The following is a 12,647-nucleotide window of genomic DNA, read 5'->3' as shown; positions in this document are numbered from 1 at the left end:
GGTGGCGCACGAGCCACCCCCAGCAAGATTTGGAGTGGCTGCGAGCCACCCCATAGGCCTTGGGGTGGCCCGCGAGCCGCTCCCCGTGGTGGCGGGGGTTGCCGCGGCCACCCCAGATCTTGTTGGGGTGGCACGCCGGCCACCCCAACAACAGTTTGGGATGGCCCGCGCCACCCTATGTGGCTGACGAAGAGATAAAGGGAGAGAGGTGGCGGCGGTTTTGGCGGAGGCAAGGTGGCTCGGGCTGTGAGGGGAGAAAAATCAGGTACATGTGTTCTCATTTTATTTTGTTGCTCCAAGCTGATTTGGCATTCAGCTATTGGAGGGCAAAAAACCCACCTTGTTTGCCACGACCGAAGTGAAGTTATTCCCTAGAAGATTTGGTTAAGTTCTTGAGAGCCTCTTAGGTGAGGTTGTGCATAAACGATGGCTTTTGTGCAACTAACCTGAAGGTGACACATTAGCCTATCATCCCAAACTTACATTTATGAAAAACATTCAACTACACCAGATTATACCAAATTTAAGTTAAAAAATAAATTTTTTTTTTTTTTCTAAACAAAATTAAAAAGCCAGGCAAGGAGGAGGCTCCCATAGGAGTGGTCGGTGCAGCCTCCCCAGGTCTGGGGATGGCCAAACAAAATTAAAAAGCCAAGTGAGGAGGAGCCTCTTCTAGGGGTGGCCGACCCCTAGGGGGAGGGGGTGGCCAGCAAGCCACCCCTTATTTTATTTTATTTTTTTAAAATTTAATTAGTTTTTTAAGTTTTATTTCTAATATTTGGTAAATAATCAGGTGTTTTGGTTTTTTTTTTTTTTTTTTTTCATGTTTTTTGATGATGTGTCATACATTGATTGGTGGACACAAAAGTGGCATTTTGTGCAACCTTCCTATATAAGTTATTCTCTAAGTTTTGTAAAAAAGTGTTTGTAATATTAGGAAAATGTTAAGTGTTCTTCTAATGTTTTTCTGATTATTGTTGAATTTGAGATTATCATTATTGATTTTAAATCTATTGGTGATTTTAAAAGCCACGTTATAATTGGGAGGACACTAGGAGAACACTAGAGGAACACCTAGCATTTTTCGTAATCATTATTTTAGAAAGTGTGTCACTAACTCATGGAATTGTGACATATTAGCTGAGAACCAACTTTGAGAAGAAAATTTAGGACGTTTAAACGGTTTAGTATTTCCCTTTTTTAAATGGTAAGATTTAATTAATTTTTTAATTTTTTTAAAATTAAAATTTTTATAGTCCAAATTGGATTTATTTTTAAACACGTGTCCTTAATTCCAATCGAAACGGAAGGAAATTGGTGGATCGTGAATGGGAGGGGAGCCCCTCCCTGAGGTAGTGTATATATACTAATTTCTCGTTGGTACTTTCAGACGGTGGTCGTATCGTAGTCGGCGTCGTCTTCGTCTTCGTCATCAAACGGTGCCAGGTGTTTTCTTTTCTTTTCTGCTGTTGTGGTTTCTTCTTTCCCCATTCTCGCAGTCAAAAAGCAACAAGAATTTTGAAGAGTTGTTTGGCTGCTGAGACAAGGCAGGAAAAACAAAAGAAATTTAACATCAAAGTCCTGGTACTTCCAGACTTCCCGCACGAAGCTCTTTCCGTCGTCTTTATTTGTTTTTCCCTTTTCCATTGATTATCTAATTCAGATTATGAGAGTTGCATAGAGCAACTCTCCTAGTAATCTAATTCTGTTTGGTTGCTGAGAAAAAGAAGGAAAATTCAAAGTATAATCTTATACAATCATGTTGGAACGGCATTGCGTCCTGTGCCGTACGTGGCCTTGTTGCTTTGTTTGCTTCCTTTTTTATTTTTTATTTTAATTTTATTACCGGACTTGTTTATGTTGACTCTAAATGTGGTTGGTGGAGATTGCTAAGTTTTTGGTATCTATCTTCCTTTGTTTGGATTTTGTTAGTCATTTTATTAATTATTTAATGGAATTCGTGAAGTTGAAGAGGCTTTGGACTGTTTTCTTACTATGGACACTGAAGACAGCATTGTTGAGGAAGAGAATGAACGAGAACAAGAAGTAGAAGTAGAAGAAGAAGAAGGAGAAGGAGAAGGAGAAGAAGAAGGAGAAGAAGAAGAAGATGAAGGTGAGTATACATTCAGGTTTGAAGAAGGGATAAACCCTTTGGATTTTGTGGAAGACAATGCTGCTTCTGGTATCCAACCTTATGAGCAATTCGAGCGCCTCGAGTATGAAGCTCTGGCAGAAAAAAAGCGAAAATTACTTGCCGATTTTCAGCGGTATAAACTCCATCTCTTTGCTGGAAAGTTCTTGTTTCTATGTTTTATTTCTTATTGCTTTCGTGTGAGGTTAGAATTAGTGATATTTGGATTTATTATATCAACTTCTTCTGAATAGTGAAAGGCCTGCGAAGAAGGCCAGACAAGAGGATATAGCTGGGGCAAGCTTTGATGAAATAATGGAAGCCATGAATATTGGTGGTCGAAGGAAATCAAGGAAGGTGTGCAATGTGCTAATGATAACTGTTAACTACGTTTCGTGAATCTCACATTGAAAAAATAGGCTTGAAATTCACATTACTGGATGGGTAAATAGACTGTTGCCTCACGTTATTTGCTGATGTCCTGGAAAACTTCTTTTACATCGTTGTCATTTGTATATCTTGTCTAATTATTGCTATTTCCTCCTCCCACCTCCCCAACAGAGAAAAAGAAAAAGAAATGTGTGATGCATGTTATTTTTATTCTGTTCCTTGTGCAGCTTAAGAAAAGAGGTAGGCGGAAAGGATCAAAGAATAAAGTCAGCCCTGAGATTGAACAAATGGTTGGTGATGCTAATCTTCATTATGCACAAGGTTGTTATGATAAGGTAAAATGCTTGGTGAATTTTATTGTTAAGTATTAATTTTTGGATCAGTCACTGAAATTGCTTGTGTGGTTCTAAGATAAGCATCTTTTCAGCTCAGAAAGACATGCTTGCTGGAGTCTACTAAGAGCCATATGTTTTAGATTCGTTTTTCTTCACTATTTGTGCTACCAGGAACTCTTATGGGCTGTTGCCATGAGCCTCACTGAAACTAATCTGGGTCGCTGCTGCTGTGTATGGCTTATGGTGTTGTCATGTAACTGATCTTTCCACTGGGTTTGGGCTCCACCACGTGGGTCTGTAGCTCCATGAAGTTATCTTTTCTTCTTCTTTAATAAGAAAGTTGTTAAATGGAAGTGTGTGTGTGTATATATATATATATAATGTTTGTGTATGTATATGTATATGTATATGTATATGTATACATGTAACATACACACTTGTTTGTGTGTATGGATGTGACTGTGTGTGTGTGGCCTTTGTTTATCTGGTTAATGGGCACCTCACCTGTCTTGAATAAATGAGTTGGATTTGGTATGGGTACTATTATTTAATTAAATAGACAAGGCAAATGGGTATTTGTATAAACAGCTTATTTATAACCCGTCTATACCACTCTGACACCCTCTTCACCCATATTTTTTTTTTTAGCTATTTTAAATTACTTTAAATATTTTTCAAGAATAAAATTTGAAAGGCTGAGTCTCACTCAGGCCCTGGCATTAGGAAGAGTAAAGCACCTTGTTATATGCTTTTGCCTTTAAACACTATGGTTGAAGGTGAGAAACTTGGGTTCCTTTGATGCTAACAATGACTTTGAGGCACTTTTTATACATTCTTTCGACAACGTGTAATGAAAATATATCTAGTCAATCCATTTTCTGATCTGGAAGATCTTGGTGTGGTTAGATTATGTTTTGAAAGGCTTCTATGTATTCTGCTTGTCATCTTTCAAAAAGCTTTGTGTTGTGAAACATTGCATTTTATACTGGTTATAATTATATGGTGCAGTGATCACCATTCTAAGCAGAAATTTCTATTTTAGGGATGGGCTCTTTGGCATGGCATTTTTAGTTGTATTCAATTTAGTACAGGTTCAAGGGGGTTCTATCTGAACCTTTATAATTCAATAGTTTTCATCTGCTAACACCTCTAAGATATTTTGTTGCAGGTCATACCATTGTTGCATGAGGTTATTAGGCTAGCACCAAATTTGCCCGAACCGTATCATGTACTTGGACTTGCCCATGATGCACTTGGTGATTATAAGAAAGCCTTAAATTTCTACATGTTTGCCGCACGTTTAAAACCAAAAGATCCAACTCTATGGAAGACAGTTTTGACCTGGTCCATGTAAGGTTCCTCATGGCCGTGATTCATTGTTTTCTGCACGTTGATCTTTATGCATTGAACAGCCATTCTTTCTGATTATGGTCGTAGTTATATTGTAATAGCTGGTATATCTTGAGTACATATGATACTTATGCAGAAATTTATAATTTTAAGCTCAAGGGTTTGATATTTAGCTATGTCATTTGGTCTTAGATATGCTTTTCAGTTCAAGTATAGTATTGCCCTATTGGAATCTCAAACACCTAAAATTTATGCAAGCTCTTTAGGCTTCGGCGGCATGTGTTGGTGCATTCGTTGATTATTGTTGTTGGAGTTTCGTTTTTGTGTTTTCGTTTGTCATGCTTGTCAAGCCCAACATGAGTTAGTACTACTCAACAATGGGATTCTTCGGTTTTTCTATGTCGAAGCAAATTCATTTGAGATATGGTTGAGGTTGGGAATGGAGGATTTCGGTTAGCTGAGAGAAGCAAAGGCATCTATTGAGTGGTGGTTTTGGGCAAATGGAGCGTGGTATGGTTGTTGAAAATGATGGAGGAACTGCTCTTCAATGATGAAAATGTAAGAGAATGTTAACAGAACTTTTTGAGATGGCAGTTTCGTGTGTGTTGTGTAACAGCGGGTGAACAGTTATGGCAGATTTTTGGAGTTGTTGGAGTGCGGAGTAGGTGGGTGGCGTACTTTCATTATCATCCCGGAGGGGCGCTATGGCAGTGGGTGGAGCAATTGCGTGGCTTAGTTGAGGAAGGTGGTGAATTATTTTGGAAAGAATGATGTTGTTAAGTGCCGAAACAGTGAGGAGGTTGTTGCAAACCAGGAAATGTTGCGGACGGTGGAGCATGGACAGCGTTCAATCAGGGATGCCCTGGCAGGGAAGGGTAGTGCTCGGGAAATAGAGATTTGGAGCAGGGGTACAATTGGTAATTCTGGGATACACATGGAGAAAAAATTGGTAAGTTTTGCAAGGAAGATGATGCAAACAATGTTTGGAAATGACGCTGGACAGGCTAGAGATGACGGCACGAAGAAGACATTGGTTGATTTGGAGGATTTATTGGATTTGCAGCTGTTGAAAAATTTATTCTTTACTTTTAAAAATAAAGTGGAATGACGTTTGGAGCGATTTGAGATGGGCTTGGATTTGGAGGGGACCCAAAATCTCGAAGGCCCAATGAGGGAGGGTCATGGTAATTTTTAGTTGGGTTGTCGAGTCTCTGGGTCAGTGAATTTTAATGAATTGGATCACTTTGGTGGGCCTAAAGGAGTGAATAAGAGTAAAATGAAGGGCGTGGAGATAGGTGTGTGGGTGTGCATGGTTCTAATAATAATTACGATAGGAAATTGCTTTGGGATGAGTTGGGTTGAGTCATGACCTGGTGGGAGAAGCCATGGTGCATCGGGGGAGATTTCAATGCTATTTGATATTCGAGTGAGAGATCAGGAGTTACTCGTTTTTCTCTAGCTATGAGTGAGTTTTCAGATTTCATTTTTGATCAGGGTCTCATGGACATTCCTCTTATGGGCGGAAAATTCACTTGGTCTAACAATTGTGATGATCAATGCTGGTCAAGAATTTGTAGATTTTTACTTTCTCATTATTGGGAAGAACATTTTCCTAGTGGACTTCTATCGGATCATTTCCTCTTGATGCTAGATTGTGGGGTTTTGAGTAGGAGAAGTAGTATTTCAAGTTTGAAAAAATGTGGCTGAAGTTTGAGGGCTTTGTGGATCAAGTGAAAGTATGGTGGAAGTCTTATCAGTTTCCAGGCTCCCTTAGTTTTGTGTTGGCAAGCAAATTGAAGGCTTTGAAAGGAGATTTGAAAAATGGAATGAAGAAATTTTTGGCAATGTAGGGAAGTTAAAAAAAGATTTAATGGATGGTATTTTGAGAGCTTGACGTCATTGAAGAAGGGTGAACATTGATAGAGGAGGAAAGGGTGAAAAAGGAGGAATTGTCTAGGGAGTTGAAGAGGGTGATTCTCTATGAAGAAGTAAGCTAGGGATAGAAATATAAAACTATGTTAACCTTAAGCAATTTATACTTAATGTTAATATAGGTTCTGTTTCAATCAAATATTGCATTATAGCCCAACACATGAAAAGCTCTTAAGCTGTCCAAACTGAAAGTCACTTTAAAGGCTACAACTTGATCTTTCTTCCATTGCTGCATGGTGGATTATCTTCAATGAGCCTAGTCTTGTTTTTGAACTTTTTGCTTGTTGAAGGATGAATTTTGTTAAGGGGGGAGTCGTATATCTTGGAGAACATTGTCCCCTTGCTTGAATTGGAGAGTCTGGTTGGAAAGGAGTAATAAGGGCTTCGGAAGGCATGGAGAAATTCCTAGGAGAGCTAAAATGAGCTTCCTTAAGGCATTGTAATCTTGGTTTTCGAGTAATACATCCTTTGATATCTGGTTCACAAGTATTTTTTCCTTCTAAGCAACATAGTGATGATTCTATATATAAGGGTATGTTTGTTATGTGTTATGAGGGACAGTGGTGTTTAGAGTGTTTTATGTTTTGAGTTGTTTATTTGTTCAGAGAATAGAAAGCAAAAGACATAAAACAAATAAACAAGCGAACATGGCCTAAATTGCCTGATTGATAGCATAGTTTTTGACACGTATTAACTATTTTTATGGATGTATTTAGTCACCTCGTTGCTTGTAAATGTAGAACAAGAATGGATTGATAAATAATGGAGATTTTAATGCAGTGAACATCGAAACAATGGTCAAACTAATTATTGCCTTTCTAAAGCAATAGCGGCAGAACCTACGAATATTACTCTAAGATTTTATCATGCATCGTTCCATGAGCATCTTGGGGATTATCAGAAAGCAGCAGAGTCATATGAACAAATATATCGCCTTATTCCTGAGAACATTGAAGCAATCACAAAAAGTGCAAAGGTTTTACCTCTTTCCTTGTGAATAAAAGCCCTTATGAATTTTATTTGAATTTGCATTGCAGTTGTGTTATTATATGCTTTGTTTTAGTTTGCTAAATTAATTACCATGTGCTTTTTTCTTTAAATACTATATGGAGATTGCTCTTTTTTCTTGTTAGAAGAGTTTGTTGGGATTTTGTTATATGGGTATTTTGGTTTGTTTGGTGTACATGGGTATTTTGGTCAGTTTGATATACTTTTCAACATATATAATAAAATGTGTGAGGTAGGTTACTATAATTGAAAACAAGCGTAGTTTTCTCCATATTTCCTCATGCTAACCCATTCATGGTATCAGAACCTAGGGTTTTATCCCTCTTCTCTCTCTCTCTCTCTCTCCCTTTTTGGTGTTGTGATTACATAAGGAGGAACGTCACAATTCCTTCAGAGATTAACTCAGATTAGACTGTTGAGCCTCCCCACTATAAGAACACTCAAATCTATAATTGAATTTGTAATCACCGTAATGTTTATTCACGGTGTGCTTTGCTATATATAAAGATTTACAAGATTTAGAGATTGCATAGAACTCCTAACTCCTATCCTATAATACATTGGATAACTATTCTAGAGATTAGATAGAACTCCTAACTCCTATCATATTATCCATTGGATAACTATCTCTAGAGTTTAGATAGACCTAAACTACTAGTAACCGGAATGCATTGGATAACTATCTCTAGAGTTTTGAGAAATCTAAACTACTAGTAACCGGATAGGAATGTGCTTCAACACCCAGCCACATACAATCCCCCTTTGTGCAACCACGTCGATCGTGAATGAAAGGTTTCGATTGGCACAAGTTAGCCGGTGATGTTGATGGCACAGACTCACCCAAAACGCTTAAGGCTTTCCCGAAGAATCTTGAGCGTTGGTCTTTGGTGGCAACCAGCGCAGACTGAACGTGTGTCTGCCCAATTTGTGCAACATAGGCACAAAACGAAAACCAACCACAACTGCTTTGATACCAAGTTGAAAGAGAAAGACTAAAAGATTTGGAGAAAGGAGTATTGTCTTATTCCACTATACTGCTTCGTACATGTACACGTTTAAATAGAAAAGTCCTACAACCTATTATGGAAATACACTAATTGCATATTACAATAATAGATATGAAAGCAGGTGTAATCAAATCAGGTAATAAACACTTATCATAAGTTTCCTCCTTCAACACTCCTAGCCTTGTGTTTCGTGATAACCAAGTTGTGTTACATATTGTGTCTAACTGGGTTTTTCTTGAAAGAACCAAACACAAGTTGATTGCCATTTCATTCGAGAGAAGATACTCAATAGAGATATATCTACACTATTCATGAAGTTAGAAGACCAGTTAGCTCATATGTTTACAAAATCTTTTTGTCGTAATCGGTTAGATTTTATTCGTTCCAAACTGAGTTTGTATGATATATATGCTTTAGCATGAGGGGGAGTGTTTGAAGAGTTATATGGGTATTTTGGTCAGTTTAGAGTATATGGGTATTTTAGTAAGCCTGATATAGTTTTTGACATATATAATAAAATTTGTGAGGTAGGCTACGTTTCATTGAAAATGAGCCTCCTCTTTGTCTCCATATTTTCTCATGCAAACTGATTCACATCCCTAATTCTATTTTATGTATTTATTTACAGGCATTTCTTTTTTGTAAAGTACTTCTACTTTTCTAACAGTTGTTTTCCCTGAGCATGTTGGCCAAGTATGACAAAATATATTGTCCTAAAAGTCCCTGAGTTTTGGCATTCTGATAGCTAACCTAAGATTTTAATTTTGACAATTATCTGAGTTTTGATCAACTTGGTCATTCTGTTTTATTTTCCACCTAATTTATAACAAGAAGAGATCCGGTTTGCATTTTTTAACATAAGTCCAAAAAGAATTTGGCACGTGTATCGAGAGCGATGTCATTATGCCACATATGCAAGTTATGCCCTAAAAAAAAAAAGAAAGGAAGAAAGAAGGAACTGAATAGAGGAGTTGTGGAGGTGGTCCTCCACCCCTTTGCAGCCCCTCTGCTGGGTGGACCTCCACCCTTCCACCCCTACAGAGGTGGGTGTTGTTGGAGTCCCTCCCTGTCCCTCCCTGCCCCTAACCTTTGTAGGGATGGCAAACTGCCCCACAGAGGAACGGCGGTGGTTCTCCATCTTTGCAGAGGCTTGCTCACCTCTGTGGGCGTGGAGAACTAGCTCCATAGAAGGGCAAGGGTGGATCTTCACTCCAGCGGAGGCCTGTCCACCTCTGTTGGGGTGGCGAAGCACCCCACATAGGGGCAAGGGTGGTTTATTTCGCCACTCTCCCACCACACCCGCATAGGTGGGAGATGGGAAGTGGCTGCACCCCAACCCCCTTTTGTGGGGGTGGAGGGGTGGAGGTCCACCCTGCAGAGGGAAGGTGCTCCATTTTGTTTTTTCGTTCCTTTTTTTTTTTTTTTTTTAAATTTTTTTTAATTTAATATTATTATTATTATTTTAAATTTATTTTCTTAATTTCTTCTTCTAGCTAGTCGTTTCCCTTGTATACCCCCTGTGTACTAGGGTTGTGCCCCTCTGCGCTTTTGATATATAAACATTACTTATCAAAAAAAAAAAAAAATTATTTTCTTAATTTTTTAGGCATAACTTGCACGTGGTATGATGACATGGCTCTTGATACTCGCGGCAAATTCTTATTAGACTTAGCTGGAAAAATGCCAGCGGACATTTTTGCCATTAAATATTGGACATAAAATATAATGGAAGTACATATTTGTTGCTTGGCCAAAACTCAGATCCTTAATTATCAAAATAAAAAAAATCTTAGGTTTTTATCTGTCAAAACTCAGGAATTTTTGGAACAATTTCCTTTAATTTTCTCATATAAATTGTTTGTTCTGTTGATATTAGTTTTTGTCTTGCTTTCCATTCAGTTGTACCAGGAATGTGGTCAGCTTGAACATTCTATCCACCTTCTTGAGGATTATGTTAAAACTCATCCAAGTGAAGCTGATTTGAGTGTGATTGATCTGCTAGCTGCCATATTCATGAAAAGTAATGCACATGACAAAGCTCTCCAACTTATTGAGCATGCAAACCTGGCTTACTGTTCAGGAAAAGAGCTGCCTTTGAATTTGACAATAAAAGAAGGAATCTGTCACGCTCAGCTTAAAAATATGGAGAAGGCAGAGGTCTGTTGCATGGCTATTTTTATTTACTGTTATTGACTGTAATTCATAGGTGCTCCCTCATTCTCTTAACATGCTTTACTCATGGACATGGTAAAAGGGATTTAAAAAGAATGCCTTTGATATCATCATTTTCTATAAGTGCCAAAATCACTTATTTCTTTCTATTTAAAGAGTTGTACATCAATATTTATTTGAGGCATTTCATACAGTTTCAGCTAGCCTCATGGTAATACCAAATTACCAATATGAAACTTACTTTTTGATATTTAGCTTGTTGTGCATGAAACATGAACAAAGCAGTTTATTTTTTCATCATAATTGTTTATGGATGTTTTGCTCATTGTTCTTGGGGGCATGGGCTAGAAATTATTTAAGCTAGGGTCATTAACCAGTGCTGGTCACATCTTAGTGGGGTTTGGGGAGTGATACTTGGTGATGCCCCTACCTATAGCATTTTTAACATGAATCGGCCACCCTCATGATTTGGACCTGCGTACTTGCATGTGGAAACTTAAGACTTTACCACCAAATAGTGGCGCCTATCATATTGAGTGGTCTGGTGCCTGTTAAAACATTGTCTAGAAAGATAGAATAAGCTATAGGTATCTTAGGAAGAGCAAAAGACCCAGGCATATATACCTTTTTAAATCTAAAAGATGCTGAAACTGAATACTTTGGTCCACCACAAAATACCCCTCTAATATGTAGGATCTATGGAAGGATCTATTAGTGAATCCTTTGTTGGCTTTGCAAATCTTCAAGTTTGCCTTCCATGTCAGGTTGTTTGTCCTTTAGAACTGTAGTCATTATTGCAGATGCCTGACCAAAATTGTGGTTCAAAGTTTCAAGAGCATGTTGACTAGGGAACACTCTATTGTTGTCTCTTTGCTTGGGTGGCTGATGTTCCTAGCGGCATGGTTATTTTATTAAGTTTTTTGTAACATGCATAACCACTAACAAGTATTACTAGTTTCTTCTGCCTTCACTATCAAAACCTCTTCACAAGTGACTTTCTCCTTGGTTGTCATTTGCATTTTGTGGATATATTTGACTTATGATCTAGCTGTGATTACCCGTAACATCTTGAATATTATCTTTCTTATTGGCCATGTGCCCCGCCCTTGTCTCCCTCCATTCAGGATTCTTTGCTTTCAGTTGCAATCTATCCATGAGAGTTAGATTTTAGGCTCGCAGACTTTGTTTGAATGCTATTTGAGTTGCAAAATTGATAGGCTTCATTTAACCAAAGATGGTTAGAACATTCTGTTGAATAGGTATCCTTGTTACCATACAATCACTTGATCTTCCATATCCATTTGTGTCATCAGCCTGTGTAGCTTAGTTGCAAAAGTAAAACCATTTTACCATTGCTGATGTGGTAAAACTTAATGAGCAGGTCCTAAAGATAATCAGGTGTAAGGACCTTTCGGCCCTTCTCTCATCATCTCCTAGTTCTCAATTTTCCCTTTTGCCTTTCTCTCCCACATGTTCTTAACTCCCATCTACCAGGTTAATTCACATCCGGGCAGCTTTATTGCAACATATTTGATTTTGTTTTGATTGTGTAAATCCTTCTAATGAAAGAACTACTGAGAAGAAGGTACGTTGTTAGGTTTTGTATTTGTGTTGGCAAATCCCTATATCAAAACATGGGTCATTTGAGTGTGTAATTGATAATAGTAGAGTTAGAGTTGAGTTTTGTGTGAAATTTGGTTCAAGACTTGTACTTTATGAAGACTTGCTCAACCCTCACTTGAGCAGGCAAGTTTCATGTAGAACCCGAAATGTCGCTCAACCCACGCTTGAGCGTGCAAGTTTTATGAAGAACCCGAGACTTTCCTTAACCCCTTGTGCACTTGTCGTTGGAGTGAGCCCAAATAGAAACTTAGCCCGACCCTTGCTCGACAGTCGCTCGAGTGAGTTTACGGCAATTTTAATTAGGATTTATTGATTAACCCAAATGATTTCCCTACCTATGAATACTTTGCTTTGCACGAATTTTCATAGTTCAGTGGTAATAGAGAGGAAACCTGAAAACTTTAGAGAGAGAGAGAGCCCCTACATCTGTCTTGAGCTTAAACTACCTTGCTTCTCTCCTTATTACCAAACCACCATGAAATTCTTTATTGTCTTTGAGTGTTGGGGTTTGGTGAGTTCTCAGAGTTGGATTTCCAGATATCGAATGAGTTTGTTCATGGCGAGTCACTGTAGAAAACGGTCAGAGTTATAGAGTTGCTTTGGAGTGAAGATTAAGTGCGTCAGTCATGGGATTAAAAGCCTAGCTTTGAGTCTACAAATGTTTTATAAGTACTTAACCAGGTTGTAAAACTTTTCTTC

At 38.2% G+C, this 12,647-nt stretch overlaps 1 protein-coding gene across 4 annotated transcripts in view; it reads left to right on the top strand.

The window, feature by feature from the left end:
* The first annotated feature begins 1,315 nt into the window (after positions 1-1,315).
* Positions 1,316-12,647, top strand: part of LOC132180277 (uncharacterized) — a 29,853-nt gene continuing 18,521 nt past the window's right edge. The window contains exons 1-7 of one of the 4 annotated variants that reach the window (XM_059593038.1): positions 1,316-1,584; positions 1,967-2,267; positions 2,386-2,488; positions 2,749-2,856; positions 4,025-4,206; positions 6,919-7,114; positions 10,053-10,310. In XM_059593038.1, coding sequence (XP_059449021.1) covers positions 1,996-2,267; positions 2,386-2,488; positions 2,749-2,856; positions 4,025-4,206; positions 6,919-7,114; positions 10,053-10,310 — 1,119 coding nt within the window. In that variant the 5' untranslated portion in view covers positions 1,316-1,584; positions 1,967-1,995. Of the gene's footprint in view, positions 1,585-1,966; positions 2,268-2,385; positions 2,489-2,748; positions 2,857-4,024; positions 4,207-6,918; positions 7,115-10,052; positions 10,311-12,647 lie in introns of those variants that run through there. The other 3 variants (XM_059593036.1, XM_059593035.1, XM_059593037.1) reach the window with 3 other exon arrangements.

The sequence above is a fragment of the Corylus avellana genome, chromosome ca5 (assembly GCF_901000735.1).
Source record: "Corylus avellana chromosome ca5, CavTom2PMs-1.0".
Classification (NCBI taxonomy): Eukaryota; Viridiplantae; Streptophyta; class Magnoliopsida; order Fagales; family Betulaceae; genus Corylus; species Corylus avellana.
This window is presented reverse-complemented; position numbering and strand designations above follow the sequence as displayed.